The 20,656-nt window shown below is 38.5% G+C and overlaps 1 protein-coding gene across 1 annotated transcript in view; it reads left to right on the top strand.

Moving 5' to 3' along the window:
• The window catches only part of EIF2B3 (eukaryotic translation initiation factor 2B subunit gamma), a 168,852-nt gene that overhangs the window by 63,205 nt on the left and 84,991 nt on the right, over positions 1-20,656 (top strand). The window contains exon 5 of the mRNA XM_049879133.1: positions 3,646-3,757. Within this exon, the coding sequence (XP_049735090.1) occupies positions 3,646-3,757 (112 nt within the window). The remainder of the gene's footprint in view (positions 1-3,645; positions 3,758-20,656) is intronic.

Below are 20,656 nucleotides of genomic sequence, written 5' to 3'. Positions count from 1 at the left end.
CCTCTTGAGGCCTAAACTCAGAAGTTGCAGTGTTACTTCTGTCGCATTCTTTTAGTCAAAGCTAGTCACAAGGCCAGCCCAGATTCAAAGGATAAGGAAATAGATGTCACCTCTTAATGGGAGGAGCTACAAAGAATTTGTGACCCTTTTTGATCTATTACATACACTATTGGTTCTGATTTGCTAATATTTTGTTTCAGACCTTTGTATTTACAAAATGACTGACTGTGCCTGTAATTTTCCTGTATTGTTGTGTGGTTTTGGTAGCAGGATCATAATGGCCTCATAGAATGAGTTGGTGAATATCCTCAACTCCAAGGATAGTGTCTGTCACAGGATAGGTGTACAAATATATTTATTGGTTGAATGGTTGAGTAGATGAATAGTGGAGACAAAAGGGTTGGAGAAGTAAAAAACAACTAGAAAAAAAAAGTATGTACAGTGGAATATTACAGAGTAAAAATTTAGAAGTTCAGAGTTTTAGCTGCTTTCTCAATCTTATTTATGTAGTCTGCCATCTTAGGATGGACATTCTAAAGTTACTTGCTCCACTCCCAAAATGGAATTCACTTTGGTAAAAGCACAATAGAGAAAAAAAAAAAAAAAAACTTTCCAAATTTCTATAATTTGTATCATGTTCTGAGGCCTTAGTTACTATGGTAGCTACAAAGAAGCAAATACAAGGAGGGGGCTTGAGAGGGAGGGAACTGAGACCGAAGTGCAACATAGCTGAAAAATTGACTCTCTGGAAATTATTGCTCCCAGGACATTCAGTAATTCAAGGTTTTGTAAACCCAAGGACTTGAGTAGGATAAGCCCTGCAGGCTGTATCCAAAAATAACAACTCTATGTTTCTTTTTAAAATGGTTGAGTCATAATCAGATCTTTGCAGACTTTGCTATATTCTCAAGTTTCCACTTAGTGGATGAGTTGATAGATGTCAGAACTGCTGTGTGGCATGTAAAATCATCTGCAGAATTTAGTTTCAAATTGGCAGTATTTACCATTTCTTCTTAGGAGTTCACTAATTTTGTTTATTGAAAAAAACAACACACAATTCTTTATAGTAATTTCTCTTCATTCAGATTCAAACACTGTATATGATAAAATGACCAGAGACCATTTGAAGGAATGAATGCTTTCACATGCCTGAACTAAACATATTACATACTTCAGTAATGCGTTTGGCTCTAGGTATGCGGGCAGCTACAGCCGACAGTGTAGCATGTTCAGTTGTATAGTTTTCATTGTCTGTCAATAGGAAGCAACTTCGTCTTTAGAGATATTTTTCCTAAAGCTAAACCTTCACTCCCTCATTGGTGCTCCTTTGTAAAGAGGTATTAAAACAGTGCTTTTTATTAGATTGTTGTAAAGGTCTTGTAAGGATGAAATGAGAACATGTATTGTTTAAAAAATTTTAAACTTAAACATTTTATTTAATGTTTTAGTTAATAACACTATTACAAAAGCTTTACAAATATTAACCCATTTAATCCTCATAACAAGCCCATGAGGTAAATGCTGTTATTATCCCCATTTTACAGATGAAACTGAGGAAAAGAGAGGTTAAGTAACTTGCTCAAAGACATGCAACTAGTAAGTGACTGAGCTGGGATTCAGACGCAGATGGTCTGGCTTTAGAGGCTCTGTTTTTAATCACGCTATGCTGCCTCTGTAAAAATGCTTTTAAGCTGTAAAGACTGAACAGATGTTAATAGCAGGATTTATTAAGCATCCAACACTGTATTATATGTTGTGAGAGAGATAAAAGAAACATAAATTCTACCTTTAAAGAATTTATAATCTGGTTGGAGACAAGAAAAAAAAAAAAAACAGCAATAATATGACAGCCTGTGTCTTAGTTATCCAGTGCTGCTACAACAGAAATACCATAAGTGGTGGCTTTAACAAACAGAAATTTATTCTGTCACAGTTTAGGTGGCTAAAAGTCCAAATTCAGGGCACCTGCTCCAGGGAAAGTCTTTCTCTTTCTGTTGGTTTTGGGGGAAGGTCTTTGTCATCAATCTTCCCCTGATCTAGGAGCTTCTCAGCACATGGACCCCAGGTCCAAATCACACTCCAATCCCGACACTTCTTTTCTGGTGGTATGAGGTCCCTATCTCTCTGATCAGTTCTCTCTCGTTTTATCTCTTACAACATAAAAGGTGATGCAGGCCACACCCCAGGGAAACTCTCCTTACTTTGGATCAGGGCTGTGACCTGAGTAAGGGTGTTGCATCCCACCCTAATCCTTTTTGACATAACCTAATCTTAGCTCATTAACCACAGGCAGAGATTAGAATTTACAATCAAAACCAAATTCCTACTCATAGTAACCCTGTAGAACAGAGTAGTACTGCTCCATAGGGTTTCCAAGGAGGAGCTGGTAGATTCGAACTGCCAACCTTTTTGGTTAGCAGCCATAGTTCATCGTAGCTCTTAACCACTGCACCACCAAGGCTCCAGGATTTACAACACATAGGAAAATTACATCAAATCACAAAGTGGTGGACAACCACACAATACTTGGAATCATGGCCTAGCCAAGTTGACACACATTTTTGGGGGAGACAGTTCAATCCATAACAGCTGGTAAGATCTTTGTCAGCCAGAGAACTCTCTACACCTAAACCAAAACCCAGTGCCGTGGAGTTGATTCCAACTCATAGCGACCCTATAGGACAGAGTAGAACTGCCCGATAGTTTCCAAGGAGCGCCTGGTGGATTTGAACTGCTGACCCTTTGGTTAGTAGCTGTAGCATTAACTACTATGCCACAAGGGTTTCCTTTCCATACCTAGACACTTTGTTTTGAATGCCCTGTATGTAGCATAAAACCTAGCGCATAGTAGGCATGTAGTTAACATTAGTTGAAGGTGGATGACCTTAAATAGTATTCTCATTTTCATGGTGAATTCAGAGAGAGAATTCCTTATTGTGCTTTCTTTTTGTGCCATGCAGGGGGCTTATAGGTCATCCAGTTCATTTGACTAAGCAGTGTCTTGGCTGTCCTCTTTAAAAAAAAAAAAGTTATTTTTGAAGTAATTTTAAATCTACAGAATGGTTGTGAGACTAGTACAAAGACCTCATGTATACTTTAGCCAGATTCTCCAAATGTTAACATTTGCTTTATTGTTCTTAATCTCTTTAAAATACTCAATGTACATAATATGCATACATAAGATATAACATGTATCATTATTATCCTGAACTATTTGAGAAACAGTCACACACGATTCCCATTTGCCTCTAAATATATCAATGTATATCTTTAAAAAGCATGTTTAAATTTTTTTTAATTCCAAAAAAGACCATTGTCTTATATAATTACAGTAAAATTATCAAAATAGGAAACTACATTGGTACTTTTTTCCAATCTATAGACCTTATTCAAACTTCACTGATGAACCTAATAATATCCTTTAAAAAAAATAATATCCTTTAGAGCAATACAAAAAAATCTTTGAGTGCCTGTCTTTTAAACATTGTGGTGAGTATGTGCTGCATGACACTCATGGCTCCTCTTCCCAACTGAGCTCCTGTATTAGGTTCCAAGAGCAATATGAGCAGGTGCCCTGTCCCCTGACTTAGTTATGCAGGCAGGGCAAGTGGCTTTGTTTGATTTTCCTTCTTTTGTGTGATTCAGTGGAGCAGCGTGACTTCATTGGAGTGGACAGCACAGGAAAGAGGCTGCTCTTCATGGCGAATGAAGCAGACTTGGATGAAGAGCTGGTCATTAAGGGATCCATCCTCCAGAAGTAAGCCCCAGGGTTTTTCTTTTTGGCAACTCTCCTTATTTTAAAACAAAATAAAACCACCCAGTGGATGGGAAAGAGGGAATGAAAACTAGATTACACTGTGTGAAATTGACAAAAGTATGTGAATGTTTTCCCATGAGCCAGGATGGAGACTTTTCTTCACTGCAGAAACATAGCTTTTCTTGCCAAGGTAGAGCCAAGTCTTGCATAGGAGTGGTGCAAAGCAGCTGTGGGGAGACTTTTCTGACAGTGTTATAGAACCTCCTTTTTAATACAGAGATACACATAGGCAACCCAGTCACATTTTGTTCAATCAGCGTTTATTGTTTGCTCAGCATAGACTTTTTAATCAGAAGCCACCATACTCAGAGCTTTACTATCCAATGCCAGTACATAGGAATGTTCAATAAATATCTGAAGGTTGGATGAAACGAATGTGGGAGCTGTGACTGGGAAAGGGAAATCTCTTCCTTTTTGCTTTTGCTACCCAGTTGAACAGAAGTAGGAAACATATTACCAAGTATACGTTTTAATGAAAATCAAGCTAAACTCTGGCTTCAGCTGGGTCCACATACCCCTATGGATAAGAGTTCTTCATGAGCCGTGGTTTTTTTTCGTCTGTAAAATGAGATTAATAATAATAAGACTCTTCTGGAGAATAAAGGAGCCCTGGTGGTGCAGTGGTTAAGCTCTCAGCTGCTAACCAAAATGTTGGCGGTTCAAACCCATCAGCTGCTTCTTAGGAGAAAGATGTGGCAGCCTGCTTTCAAAACATTTATAGCCTTGGGGAAAGATTAGTCCAAAGGACTAATAGACCACAACTACCACAGCCTCCACCCGACTGAGTCCAGTACAACTAGATGGTTGTACTAGAGGGTCCAAACAGCTGTAGAAAAATGTAGAACAAAATTCTAATACATACAAAAAAAAGACTAGACTTACTAGCCGGACAGAGACTGGAGAAACCCTGAGAGTATGGCCCCCGGAAACCCTTTTAGCTCAGTAATGAAGTCACTCCTGAGGTTCACTCTTCAGCCAAAGATTAGACAGGCCCATAAAACAAAATGAAACTAAAGGGGCACACCAGCCCAGGGGCAAGGACTAGAAGGCAGGAGGGGACAGGAAAGCTGGTAATAGGGAACCCAAAGTCAAGAATGGAAAGTATTGACATGTTGTAGAGTTGTTAACCCATGTCCTAAAACAATATGTTAACTGTTTAATCAGAAGCTACTTTGTTCTGTAAACCTTCATCTAAAGTTCAGTTAAAAAAAAAAGATTTACAGCCTTGGAAGCTAGGAGCTAGTTCTGCTGTGTCCTATATTGTCACTGTGAGTTGGAATCGACTCAATGGCATGGGTTTGTGTGTGTGTGTATGTGTGTGTGTGTTTCTGGAGAATAGATGAGATAATATGTATAAAAACAGCATGATAATGCCTGTTATATAATAAATGACCAGATAATAGTAAACATTATTATTATTTCTATTAGAATAAACAACTCTTTTAAAAACTCATGCATAATATCAGTTCCAAATTAAAATGGCTGTTTCATATTGCATCACAGAATCTGTCCCCAGTAGTTCCCAATTAATGAGAAAAAAAATAACAAATTTTAGCAGCATCAAACAAAGTAGGATAGCTAAATTTAATAAAGCTTAACGCCTGGTGGCCGAGGAAAAAAACAGGATTCTGGTGAGAAGCAGAGGCATAGCAAAGGTAGATTACCAACTTCACCCTATTAACACTACCCAGAAGCCATCCTGCAAATTCTCACTAATGTCCCCAAATGTGGAATGAAAAAACCTGAGTATTTACTTTCGCCTTTTTCTGACTGAGAAGCAATGAGAACAACTGCTGGGGAGAAATTGATGAAGCAGAGAAAATGAGTAATGAGTCTAACTCTAACAGAAACAAAGGCTCTGAGCCTAAGCAATGAACACAATGAATAGGTGAAATACAGTAGTCCCCCCTTATCCGCGGTTTCACATTCTGTGGTTTCAGTTACCTGCGGTCAGTCACAGTCCAAAAATATTAAATGGAAATTCCAGAAATAGACAATTCATAAGTTTTAAATGGCATGCCATTCTGAGTAGTGTGATGAAATCTCACACTGTCCCACTCCGTCCTACCCAGGAGATCAGTGTATCCGTGCTGTATACGCTACCCACCTGTTGGTTACTTAGTAGTCATCTCAGTTATTAGATCAATTGTTGAGGTATCGAAGTGCTTGTGTTCAAGGAACCCTTATTCTACTTAATAATGGCCCCAAAGCACAGGAGTAGTGATGCCGGCAATTTGGATATGCCAAAGAGAAGCCATAAAGTGCTTCCTTTAAGTGAAAAAGTGAACATTCTTGACTTAATAAAATATTTTGAGAGAGAGAGACTGCATTCATATAACCTTTATTATAGTTTATTAATATAATTATTTTATTATAGTATATTAATATACTTTCTTATATTGGAAAGCCTGGTGGCGTAGTGGTTGAGTGCTATGGCTGCTAACCAAGAGGTTGGCAGTTCAAATCCACCAGGCGCTCCTTGGAAACTCTATGGGGCAGTTCTACTCTGTCCTATAGGGTCGCTATGAGTCGAAATCGACTTGACGGCAGTGGGTTTGGTTTTGGGTATTTAGGGTTTGGTACTATCCACAGTTTCAGGCATCCCCTGGGGGTCTTAAAACGTATCCCCCACAGGTAAGGGGGGGACTGCTGTGATATAAAGCTAGAGAGTATCCCTCCACAGGAATAGAATATGCCTCTAATTATATGGAATAAACCCAGAACTTTTAACAGAATCTCTGGAAAGAAAAATTCTAACAAAGACTCTACAATACCTTAGCTATGTTCCCTACACAACTTCAATTCCTGTTTTCCATGCATTGTTCTCGGAAAGCTATTAGAAGATATGTAACACCAAAACACTGGCATAAACAAAGAAGGAGACATAGAATAAATGGAAAATGGCATCCTATTAAGAGAGAGAAGAATCCCTCAGATGATGTTGGGAGTGTCAGAACAACACCTGTGTAGCCAGTGTATAAACAACAACCAGACCAGATTGGAATAGGTCAGAAAACTTTGGGAGAGATTTCTTCAAGATGATCAGATCTCTTCTGATGAAAATGACAGAATGCTTGATGTGTCTTACTTTTTGAAAGGAGTTTAGGCAGTTGGTAGTTAGCTGGGATTGAATTATCGATGGTTGTTGGTTGTAGCTACTGTCAAGTGGTTGCAACTCATGGTGACCTTACGTACAGCACAACAAAATGTTGCTTGGTCCTGCACATTCTCATGATTACTGGCATATTCAAGTCCATTGTTGCAGCTGTTTTACCAATCCATCTCACCAATGGTTTCCCTTGCCTTTGTTGGACCTCTGCTCGCCAGATACAACGTCTTCCTCTAGCAACTGATCCCTGCTGATGACATGTCCAAAGCAATTGAATCAGACAATGTTCTGTTGTGATTCATAAGTTTTTTGCTGGCGAATTTTCATATTGATTGTCAGGTCTTTCTTCCTAGTCTGTCTTAGTCTAGAAGCTTCACTGAAACCTGTCCACCATGGGTAACCCTGCTGGTATTGAAATACTGATGGCATAGCTTTTAACATCATAGCAACGCGCAAGCCACCACAGTACAACAAACTGACAGATGGGTGGTGGTGAATTATCAGTAAGTGCCTAGAAAACTAAGAAATAGCAAGACATTAATTAACACCAGTGCAAACAACAAAAATGCAGGAAAAGAAAATTAATCATTATTTATTGCATGGCTCAGCTGTAAATAATATTTATATATGCATAATGATGTGATCTCTGACTTTTATGCAACCAAAATTGTGATATAATTACTTTGGAATGATGAAGGAAAAGTTAATATGTTGGAGAGGTGAGGGAAGAATAGAGGTAAATCCTCCTCTTTCATAATTAAAAGCTAATGCCTAAAGCTGAAGTCATAGTAATGTAAACATTGATTATTAAGCTAACCAAAATTAGAATTATATTTGGAGGGCAAAAGAGACACAAAGTGTGGGTATATGTGGCGGGAGCAGGGTTGGTAATAAAAGGAAGCTAAATCCTCATCTTCCTTAGCAGGAAATCAGCAGATAATACCTGAATTGGAAAAACCAAGAAGTATCTATGTAAGAATATTGTTAGAAACAATGATGTAAATACTAAATGGATCGGTTAAAAGAATTGAAAGTGGGTGCCTCCGGGGAACAGAAAATGGCGAAGAGAAGGGATGGAGGACTAAAATTTTTCTTTTATAAACCTTGGGAAACTGTTTGCCTCTTTATATACATATACAACTTCAATTTTAATTATTTTAAGATGTAATACAATAAAATTTCCTGAATCAACTAAAATTCTGCAGATTTTAAGAGTATAATGTATTCTAAGAAAATTTGACCAGATGTATCCTAGTAAATCTGTTAAACTTCAGGGATAAAGAAGGAATATGTCAAGCATCCAGAGACAAAAACAAACCACTTACATGGGAGGAAAAATTAGGTTTACCTCTGAGTTCTCTACAACATTCCGTACCAGAGAAAGAATGTCTGCAGAGGTAGCCTGCATCATGTGACTGAGTGAGGCAGGAGTATAAAGCCACTCCAACAGGCAATACTGGAGGCCTTACTTCTATAGAACTTTCTTGCTTTTGGGTTGGCCGAGGCTTTGTCAAACCAGTTCAGTTTGTTCTTCTGCCCAGTCCTGTTTCCTCCCCCTCCTTTCACAGGTGTTGATCCCTCATAAACATCTTGTACCCTAAACTCTGTCTTACTGTCACTTCTGGAGAACCCAGCACACAACACACAGTAACATGGTTTTTCATGTGGTTTGCCACTACCTGGTAAAGCAGGTTTTCTCACCATTGGAGTGACCATTCTTTCAATTGTACAGTTAAACTACCTGGTTGATTAGTTCTTTTTTCTCTTCTTGAAAGCTAAGAGGCTGTGACCTCTGCATGTATAAAAATTGTGCTGAATGTTGTCTAATAACTTCTGCCTCTTACAATTCCTGAGTGAGCATAGTATAGAAAATGTGTAAGTTTATCAGTCTTTCCAGCCTTACTCTGCTGTGACTTCTTATCTGCCCTTCCCTCAAGATCAGTAGTTCTACCTGGGGAGTATTTAAAAAAATACTGATGCCTGAACTCCAGCCCTAGAGGTTCTGATTTAGTTGGTCTGGCCTGGCACTGGGCATTTATAAAAAGTTCCTTGGGTGATTCTAATGTACCAGGGTTGAAAACCACTGTATTGAGGACTCTGTTCAACTTACCAGAGCGTGTAGCCCAAGAGTGCTCAATAAATATTTAATAAATGGGTAGTCACTTGGTCTATCTGAGGCTAAAGAAATTTTCAGCTCTCCAGTAGTGAATGGAAGCAGTCGTGAAAATGGGCCCAGCATTTGAAACTGGAGTTTGGAGCTCTGATTCTCATTCTCCAGGGTCTGCAGCTATGTCCATAGGAAAAGGAGAGGCCCACAAGGACTCAAATTAGTGTAGGCATCTATCCTAGCTGCATCTGTCCAATCATCATAGATGTGTTCCCAAGACCAAGTAAACTCCAGAGTGCAACCCACTAGATTTGTAGTTTTAAAGTCAGGTCTAACTATATGGGTGACATTTTGTGCGCACTGGCTGGGTGATTATGGAAAATTAAATGGCCTATCAGTTTACAGATACTTCGCTGACTCTTTGTTACATTGTAAGTGCTCGGTAAATGCTAACTATTATTTCATCCGTTTTATAGAAGCTGAGACTCTGTCGGAGAGATCATCCTTCTTTTCTATGTAAAAACACTTTTTTTTTTTTTGGAGACTGTGTTCAGCTTATAGTAGGAAAATCAAGCTATGTTTCTTCTGCCTTGTTTAGATACTGTCACCAACTTCAGAAAAAGTTCTGAAGCTGAAATGTAGCGACTCATAAGGTAAACAGTCTGCAGTTTTCATTCAGCTGTGCAATGAAGAGTCCATGAAGTTTTAATTCAACATGTGGCCCTTAGAAATACAAGGAGCAGTTGGGTTGTTCCAAATCTTTTTAAATGATCACATTGTAGATTGTTTATTTTTACATTTAAAAAATCTGGAAGGCTGAGAAGGAGTGATCTCTGTCAATAATTGACTCTAGGGAGAAAGGTCCTTGCATTAATTAGCAAATCCAATATTGGTGTTTATATTCTGTAAGGAGGTGGAACTTTTTGAGCATAATCTTTTCAGGTTTTTTTTTTTTTTTCACTTGATAGTTTAAAAGTATAGATACATATAGTATACTATGGTATTTACCCTCTAAGTTAAAATTTAGTAAATACAAGCATAAGCAATATATTCGTCATCCTAGAGAAAGTCATATCCTATGATTTGCTGTCTTGCTGCAGTACAGTCAAGTTCCAGCAGCTACCTGTGACTTATTTAGACATTTGCCGACTTATTTATCCTTCTGTTTATTTCCTACTACTGTTATAACAAATTACCACAAACTTAGTGGTTTAAAACAATATAAGTTTATTATCTTATAGTTCTAGAGGCCAGAAGTCCTAAAATGAAGGAGTTGGTGGGACTGCATATCTTCCAGAAGTTCTAGAGAAGAATCCGTTTCCTTATATTTTATAATTTGTAGAACCTGCCTCCATTCCTTGGCTAGTAATCCCATCTTCTATCTTCAAGGATAGCAATGTAGCACCTTCTAATCTCTCTATCTCTCGCCTCCCTTTTATAAGGACTCTAGTTTCATTACTTTGGGCCCAACAGGATAATCTGCACATCTCAAGGCCTTTACTTAGTCATATCTACAAAGTTCTTTTTGTCATGTAAGGTAACATAGTCACAGGTTTTGCAAATTAGGACATGGACATCTTTAAAAGGCCATTATCCTAATTGCCACAGTCCTGTTAATTTTTTTTTAACACTATTTTCAATACCTGTTAAAAAGTGTAATATTATGTCATATGAATATGTAATATCATATCCAGTATTGTTGGGCATATATTGTTTCTAATTATATAAAAAAAGCACCTGGTTTTTATTTTAAGTCAGGTTTATTCAGGTATAATTTATATATAGTAAAATTTACTCTTTGTAGTGTATAATTGTGTATATTTGAGAAAAGTGGGTACAGACTCCTTAAGTGTCTGTGGTTCTTAGGGATTGTATACTCATAATAGCTTACACTCAACCTTTAGAAATTTGTTAAAAAATTTTAGCTAATGCTGAAAGCATTCCCCTGAGAACAGGAGCCAGACAAGGATCCCTTTATCACTACTCTTATTTAACTTTGTGCTGGAGGTCCTAGCTAGAGCGATAAGGCAAGAAAAAGAAATAAAGGGCATCCAAATTAGAAAGGAAGAAGTAAAGCTATGCCCATTCGCAGATGACCTGATGTTATACGCAGAGAACCCCAAAGATTCCACAAGAAAACTACTGGAGAGCAAGGTTCAGCAGAGTAGCAGGATACAAAATCAACATACAAAAATAAATTGGATTCCTATATACCAGCAAAGAGAACTTCAAAAAGGAAACCAGGAAAACAATACTGTTTATAACAGCCCCTAACAAGATAAAATACTTAGGAATAAGTCTAACCAGGGACATAAAAGACCTATACAAAGAAAACTGTAACACTACTGCAGGAAAGCAAAAGATACCTACATAGATGGAAAAGCATACATACTCATGGATAGTAAGACTCAACACTGTGAAAATGTGAGTTTTACCTAACGCAATCTACAGATCTAATTCAATCTCGATCCAAATACCAACAGCATTCTTTAATGAGATAGAAAAACTAAACACCAACTTTATATGGAAAGGAAAGAGGCCCTGGATAAGCAAACCATTATTAAAGAAAAAGAACAAAGTAAGAGGCCTCACACTACCTGATCTCAGAACCTACTATACAGCCACAGTAGTCAAAACAGCTTGGTACTGGTACAACGACAGACACATAGACCAACGGAACGGAAATGAGAATGCAGACATAAATCCATCCACTTATGTTCAGCTGATCTTTGACAAAAGACCAAAGTCCATAAAATGGGGAAAAAGACAGTCTTTTTAACAAATAGTGCTGGGAAAACTGGAAGTCCATCTGTAAAAAAAAGAAACAGGACCCATATGTCACACCATACACAAAATCTAACTCAAAACGGACCAAAGACCTAAATATAAAACCTAAAACAATAAAGATCACGGAAGAAAAAATAGGAACAATGCTAGGGGCCCTATACATGGCATAAATAGAATACAAACCATAATTACCAATGTACAAACACCAAAAGATACTGCGTAACTGGGAGTGCCTAAAAATTAAATGCTTAGACTTATCAAAAAACTTCACCAACAGACTGGGAAAGAAATTTTGGCTACAACATATCTGACAAGGCTCTAATCTCTAAAATCTGTAGAATACTTTAGCATCTCAACAACAAAAAGACAAATAATCCAATTAAAAAATGGGCAAAGGTTATGAACAGACACTTCACCAAAGAAGACATTCAGACGGTCAACAGACACGTGAGGAAATGCTCTCGATCACTAGCCATTAGAGAAATGCAAATCAAAACTAAAGTGAGATACCATCTCAACCCGACGTTAATGGCACTAAAAAATAAATAAATAAACATTGGAGAGGTTACAGGGAGATTGGAACTCTTGTGTACTGCTGGTGGTAATGTAAAATGGTACAATCACTGTGGAAAAAGATACGGCACTTTGTTAAAAAGCTAGAGATAGAAGTAGCGTACAATACAGCAATCCTACTCCTAGGAATATATCCTAGAGAAATAAGAGCCATCACACGAATAGACATATGCACATCCATGTTCATTACACCATTATTCACAATAGCAAAAAGATGGAAGCAACCTAAGTGGCCATCAACAGATGATAAATAAATTATACATACACAATGGAATACTACGCAATAATAAAGAACAGTGATGAATTCGCAAAACATCTCACAACATGGATAAATCTGGAGGGCATTATGCTGAGTGAAATAAGCCAATGACAAAAGGACAAATATTGTATGAGACCACTATTATAAAACCTCAAGAAAAGGTTTAGACAGAAAAAAAAAATCATTGATGATTGCAAGGTTTGAGGGGAGGATCACTAACTTGATAGTAAACAAGTATTAACTTTGGTGAAGGAAAAGACAACACTCTGTAGGGAAAATCAGCACAACTTGACCAAGGTAAAATCATAGAAGCTTTAAACACATCTAAACACTGAGAGACACAGTTACTGGGGCTAAGGGCTGGGGACTATAGTCTCAGGGCACATCTAGGTCAAACAGCATAACATAGTTGTCTTAGTTATCTACTACTGCTATAACAGAAGTACCACAAGAGATGGATTCAAGATACAACCTAATCCTGTAGATTATGTTCTGTCTCATTAACATAACTGCCTCAAATCCTGCCTCATTAACATCACAGAGATTAGGATTTACAACACATAGGATAATGAGATCTCAAAATGGAGAGCAACTAAACAATACTGGGAATCATGGCCTAGCCAAGTTGACACATATTTGGGGGGGACACAGTTCAATACATGACAAGAGTTCATAAAGAAAATATTTTACATCCTACTTTATTCAGTAGCATCTGGGGTCTTAAAAGCTTGCAACTGACCATCTAAGATACATTTATTGGCCCCATTCCATCCGGAGCAAAGGAGGATGAAAAAAAACAAAGACACAAGAAAAATACTAATCCAGTAAACCAATGGACCACATGAACCTTAGCCTTCACCAGCCTGAGCCCAGAAGAACTAGATAGTGCCCAGCTACCACCACTGACAGCTCTGATCAGAATCACAATAGAACGTCCTGGACAGAGCAGGAGAAAAATGTAGAACAAAATTCATATTCACAAAAAAAGACCAGACTTACTGATCTAACAAAGACTGGAGGAACCCCTAAGACTATAGCCACCAGACACCTTGCTAACTCAGAAGTGAAGCTACTCCTGAAGTTTACCTTTCAGCCAAAGATCATACAGGCCTATAAAACAAACACATGTGAGGAACATGCTTCTTAGTTCAATCAAGTATATAAGAACAAATGGGCAACACCTGTCCCAAAGCAAAGACAAGAATGCAGGAAGGGTCAGGAAAACTGTACAAATGAACATGAGGAACCCGGGATGGAACGGGGAGAGTGCTGACATATTGCAGAGATTGCAACCAATGTCAAAAACAACTTGTGTATAAATTTTTGAATCAGAAACTGTGCTGTAAACTTTTACCTAAAACACAATTAAAAAATACATTTTAGCAGAATTCTTCTTACCTATTTGAATGATGACCCTCTTCCTTCCATAATGTGTTATAGTAAACCAGTGTTTAGGCCTCTCCTTGGAGGCTGCTATCTTTATTTAGATTTCTACTTAGGTTGTCCTATGATAAGTTCAAGACAAATTATAATTTTGTAGATTATTCAGCTTTTTCTTGTTGTTGGTATGGGAACAATTTTCTTACCAGCTTTCTATATCCCAAGACACACTAGGAAGAAGGACCCAGCAGCCTACTTCTGAAAAGATTTAGCCTGTGAAAACCTTATGAATAGCAGTGGAACATTGCTTGATATAGTGCCAGAAGATGAGCCTCTCAGGTTGAAAGGCACTCAAAAGACATCTGGGGAAGAGCTGCCTCCTCAAAGTAGAGTTGACCTTAATAATGTGGATGGAGTCAAGCTTTTGGGACCTTTATTTGCTGATATGCCATGACTCAAAATGAGAAGAAACAGCTGCAAACATCCATTAATAATCTGATTATGGAATGTACGAAGTATGAATCTAGGAAAATTGGAAGTCATCAAAAATAAAATGGAACACATAAACATTGATATCCTAGGCATTAGTGAGCTGAAACGAACTGGTATTGGCCATTTTGAATCAAACAATCATATGGTCTACTATGCCAGGAATGACAACTTGAAAAGGAATGGTGTTGCATTCATCGTCAAAAAGAGCGTTTCAAGATCTATGCTGAAGTACAACACTGTCAGTGATAGGATAATATCCATACGCCTATGGGGAAGACCAGTTAATACGACTGTTTTTCAAATTTACGCACCAACCACTAAGGCCAAAGATGAAGAAATTGAAGATTTTTTTTTTTTTAATGCAGTCTGAAATTGATCGAACATACCATCAGGATGCATTGATAATTACTGGATATTGGAATGTGAGAGTTGGAAACAAGAAGCATAGGTAGTTAAAAATATGACCTTGATGATGGAAATTATGCTGGAGATCTCATGATTGAGTTTTACAAGACCAACAACGTCTTCATTGCAAATACCTTTTTTCACCAACATAAACAGTGACTATACATGTGGACACACCAGATGGAATACACAGAAATCAAATCGACTACATCTGTGGGAAGAGACATTGGAAAAGCTCAATATCATTAGTCAGAACAAGGCCAGGGATCGACTGCAGAAAAAAACATCAACTGCTATATGCAAGCTCAAGTTGAAACTGAAGAAAATTAGATCAAGTCGATGAGAGCCAAAGTACAACCTTGAGTATACTCCTGAATTTAGAGACCATCTCAAGAACAGATTTGTCATGTTGAACACTAATGACCGAAGACCGGACAAGTTGTGGAATGACATCATACATGAAGAAAGCAAGAGGTCATTCAAAAGACAGGAAAGAAAGAAAAGAACAAAATGGATGTCAGAAGAGACTCTGAAACTTGCTCTTGCACGTCGAGTAGCTAAAGTCAAAGGAAGAAATGATGAAGTAAAATAGGTGAACAGAAGATTCCAAGGGGAGCTTGAGAAGACAAAGTAAAGTATTATAATTACACGTGCAAAGACCTGGAGATGGAAAACCAAAAGGGAAGAACACGCTCAGCATTGCTTAAGCTGAAAGAACTGAAGAATAAATTCAAGCCTCAAGTTGCAATATTGAAGGATTCTGTGGGGAAAATATTAAACGACTCAGGTAGCATCAAAAGAAGGTGGAAGATGTGAGAAACTGACTTGATTTGTAAACTTTCACTTAAAGCACAATAAAAATTTAAAAAAAGATTCTATAGAAGAATCCTGATCATAAGGGGGAAAATGAAGAACAGAATTTCAAATTCTCCTGAACGCCAGACTTTCTGGAGCCATGGAGGCTGGAGGAACCCCTGAAATTATTGATCTAAGATAAACTTTAAAACTTAAACCAAAAATATCCCCTGAAGTCTTCTTTAAATCAAACATTAGCTTAGTTTAGTAAAGAATGTCTGCCTTGAGCAGTGGGATGCAGACCTCAAATTCTTGTAAAAAGACCAGACTTCATGGTCTGACTCAGACTAGAAGGACCCTGGAGGTCATGGTCCCTAGACCCTCTGTTAGCCCGAGACAGGAACCATTCCCAAAGCCAACTCTTCAGACAGGGATTGGACTAGACTATAAGACAGAAAATGATACTGGTGAGGAGTGAGCTTCTTGGCTCAAGTGGACACATGAGACTATGTGGGCAGCTTCTGTTTGGAGGGGAGAGGAGAAGGCAGAGGGGGACAGGACCTGGCTGAATGGACACGGGGAATACAGGGTGGAGAGAAGGAGTGTGCTATCTCATTAGGGGGAGAGCAACTAGGAGTACATAGCAAGGTGTATATAAATTTTTGTACGAGAGACTAACTTGATTTGTAAACTTTCACTTAAAGCACAAGAAAAATAAAAAATAGAAAGAAAAAAAAAAAAAGAAGGTGGAAGGAATACACAGACTCACTATACCAACAAGAATTGGTCAACGTTCAGCCATTTCAGGAGGTACCATATGAGCAGGAACCAATGGTACTGAAGGAAGAAGTCCAAGCTTCATTGAAGGCGTTGGCAAAAAACCAGGCTCCAGGAATTGACAGAATACCAGTTAAGATGTTTCAGCAAACGGATGCAGTGCTGAAAGTGCTCACTTGTCTATGCCAAGAAATTTGGAAGACACCTACTTGGCCAACCGACTGGAAAAGATCTATATTTATGCCTATTCCCAAGAAAGGTGATCCCATCGAATGCATAAATTATTGAACAATATCATTGATATCACACACAAGTAAAATTTTGCTGAAGATCATTCAAAAGTGGCTGCACCGGCATATCGACAGAGAACTACCAGAAATGCGAGCCAGATTCAGAAGAGGACTCGGAACCAGGGATATCATTGCTGATGTTGAATGGATCCTGGCTGAAGGCAGAGAATACCAGAAAGATGTTTACCTGTGTTTTATTGACCATGCAAAGGCATTCAACGTGTGGATCATAACAAATTATGGATAACGTTGTGAAGAATGGGAATTCCAGAACACTTAATTGTGCTCGTTAGGAACCTGTACACAGATCAAGAGGCAGTTATTTGAACAGAACAAAGGGATATTGTGTCATTTAAAGTCAGGAAAGGTGTGCGTCAGGGTTGTATCCTTTCATTGTACCTATTCAGTCTGTATGCTGAGCAAATCTGAGAAGCTGGACTATATGAAGAACAGGGCATCAGGATTCGAGAAAGATTCATTAACAATCTGTGTTATGCAGGTGACACAACCTTGCTTGCTGGAAGTGAAGAGGACTTGAAGCACTTACTGATGAAGATCAAAGACCACAGCCTTCAGTATGGATTACACCTCCACATAAGGGAAACAAAAATTCTCACAACTGGACTAATAAGCAACTTCATGATAAACGGGGAAAAGATTGAAGTTGTCAAGGATTTCATTTTACTTGGATCCACATTCAGCACTCATGGAAGCAGCAGTCAAGAAATCAAAAGACACATTGCATTGGGCAAATTACAAAAGACCTCTTTAAATGTTGAAAAGCAAAGATGTCACCTTGAAAACTAAGGTGTGCCTGACCTAAGCTATGGTGTTTTCAGTCTCCTTCTATGCATGTGAAAGCTGGACAGCGAATAAGGAAGACTGAAGAAGAATTGATGCCTTTGAATTACGGTGTTGGAGAGGAATATTTGAATATACCATTGGACTGCCAAAAGAACAAACGAATCTGTCTCGGAAGAAGTACAACCAGAATGCTCCTTAGAGGCAAGGATGACTAGAATACGTCTCACATACTTTGGATGTGTTGTCAGAAGGGATCAGTCCCTGAAAAAAGGACATCATGCTTGGTAAAGTAGAGGGTCAGTGAAAAAGATGGATTGACACAGTGGCTGCAACAGTGGTTGGCACAGGACCAGGCAGTGTTTTGTTTTGTTGTACATAGGGTCGCTATGGGTCAGATTCAACTCCACGGAACCTAACAACAACATCCTAAATAAAAGACAGAGATCCTGGCACTTGATCCTTTTTTTTTTTTTTAATATAATAGCTTTATTGTGATAGAACTCATGCACTATACAGTTCACCTATTTTAAGTGTAGAGTTCCGCAGTTTTTAGTATATTCACAGAGTTGTGCAACTATCACAATAAATTTTTAGAACATTTTTATCACTCCAGAAAAGAAGCCTCATAGCCATTAGCAGTTACTCCCCTCTTCTTCCCAAATACTCCCCTCCTGCCCTAGGAAACCACTAATCTATTTTCTGTTTTTATAGATTTGTCTATTCTGAACATTTCATATAAATGGAACAGTATAATATGTGGCCTTTTGTGATTGGCTTATTTCACTTAGCATAATGTTTTTAATTAGTACCTCATTCTTTTTTTGTCAAATAATATCCTATTGTATGATATGCCACATTTTATTTATGGATTATTCATCAGTTGATGTTGGCACTTAATTTTAAATCATCCTTTTTCTGTCAGTGAATCATTTAGGATTTCATTATTCAGAATTTTGAAGGATCCCCAAAAGAGCATAAACCACATTTCTTTTCTCAGACAACTTCTAGGCATATTAGGGAGACATGACCCACACTAGAAATGAAAAAGTAGACAAATAAAAAAAAAAAAAAATACCACTTACTTATTGGATTGAATTAGAAGAAATGACATAAATATTTAGGCTATTAGCCTTCTTAAAGTTGTAGTTTTCACAATAAGTAGGAAGTTTTATTTGCTATCAAATTTGGGGAGATGGTTGATTTGAGAGTGTAAAATGGGTCTAGTAGTGGTAGGATCGGCATCAGAACCTGTCTTAACTTCAGGGGGGATAATGTGAATCAAGATCAGCCAAAGGCTGATCCTTATGAGGTAGAGGTCACACATACCTCTATCCTCAAACTCTTTGCCAATTCAGACACCAGCCATCCTTCCCACAGCTCTCTCTGTTTCTCTTCTGGGTTCGGTAATTCATTGCAATGGCCGCACAGAACTCACAGACCATACTTACCGTTAAGTGGTTTATTAAGAAATACGGTACGACTCAGGATCAGGATCAACAGGTTACAACTCAGGATAAGGATCAGAAAGCTTGTAGGCAAACTCTCCCCTCTTCAGTGCAGGGCAGCTCTCCCAGATCCTCTCAAGCCCCCTCAGGATAGGCCTCCTCTCTTGGCCCCCTGAGGACAGACTCCTCTCAGCTCTGCTGCCTTTAGCCACTGGCTCTGCTCCCGGGCCCCTTGCAGGCATGTCACCATCTTTAGTGTTACAACTTTTTTAGGTTTCTTGTCTCCTCCTCTCTCTCTCTTCTTTGTTCTTCCTTCCTTCTGCTTCCTGCTATTTCTCTTCCTGTTTCTTTCTGTCTAAAAAAAACCTCTGTGAGGCTGGCTGCTTAAATACATAAATTCCTTGTCAGTGTCAAGGCATGGCACTCCCACCAGCGTCATGAACTGACCAGTCCCCTCTCAGTAGGCCATGGATACTTCATTTGCATAGTAGGCTACAACTCACCTCATTTGCATAGTCAGTTGACCAATCCTTGCAAGGTGCATACCAATCACAGGTATGCAGCCTAGGACCAGACAAAAAGTATCAAAACCAAGTTGTTTACAGCTTACCCAGGAAATGTCAATCGACCTGGACAAAAGTAACAAACCCTGTGGGGTAGAAAACTAGGAGAGAGGTAACTCCTCAGGCTTTAGGGGAAAAATCTCTCATCTGTTTTTACAAAGAACTGGGGCAAAAGGCCACATAAAGGAACACATTTCACCACAAGGAGGTAGTGATAAGTCAGTGGAACCATTTGATTTCACATTGTGTCTTAATATTGCTGCTGAGTTTGGGGCTCCAGGAGCAATCTGACTTCTCAGACAAGGTGTTGATAAGTTTAAATCATATTTCACTTCCTGATGAGCTCTGGAAAAGATACTGAGTTCTTGGTATCTCTGGTTTCAGAGGACTATGGGATTAAGCGCCATTTCATATCAAAAGAGCATTCCTCCTGCCGTTTTAGTTGCTATCTGAGCTCCTGTGAGTGCTGTCAAAATGAAGCTCTTTCCCAAGTGTAAAGTCACACCTCAGGTGCTAGGGTTCCCGCCTCTCACTTTGTTGGCCACGACCACCAGAGAGAGCCTGCTTTTCCTAGAACATTAGGAAAGGATGATGATGATGGTGGTGGTAATGATAGCAGCTGTCATTTTTCAAGTTTTGTGCCAGCCACTGTGTTAAAGGCTTTAAGTAATCCTTACAATAACTCTTTGAGGTATATAATATTATTATGCCATTTTACAGATGGGAAAACTGAACGAGGATTCTGTTAGGAATACAAAACCCCAGTAAATGTTTGTTAAATGAATGAATAGGAAATCACCTACTGAATAGTCAAGATTAGGGGTCTGCAATCCAGGGCTTTGGTACTTTGTGATGAATATTGGCATATAGAGCAAGGGTTGGCAAACTTTTTCTGTAAAGGGCTAGATAGTAAATATTTTAGGTATTGTGGGCCGTATGGTTTCTGTGGCAGCTGTTCAACTCTGCTGTGTTAGCAAAAAGCATCATCGATGATATATGTATGACTGTGTCCCAGTAAAATTTATTTACAAAAATAGGCAGCAAAGGGTGATG

This window comes from Elephas maximus, chromosome 3 (assembly GCF_024166365.1).
Source record: "Elephas maximus indicus isolate mEleMax1 chromosome 3, mEleMax1 primary haplotype, whole genome shotgun sequence".
Lineage (NCBI taxonomy): Eukaryota > Metazoa > Chordata > Mammalia > Proboscidea > Elephantidae > Elephas > Elephas maximus.
The sequence above is the reverse complement of the archived record's forward strand: the minus strand, read 5'-3'. Positions and strand labels throughout refer to the sequence as shown.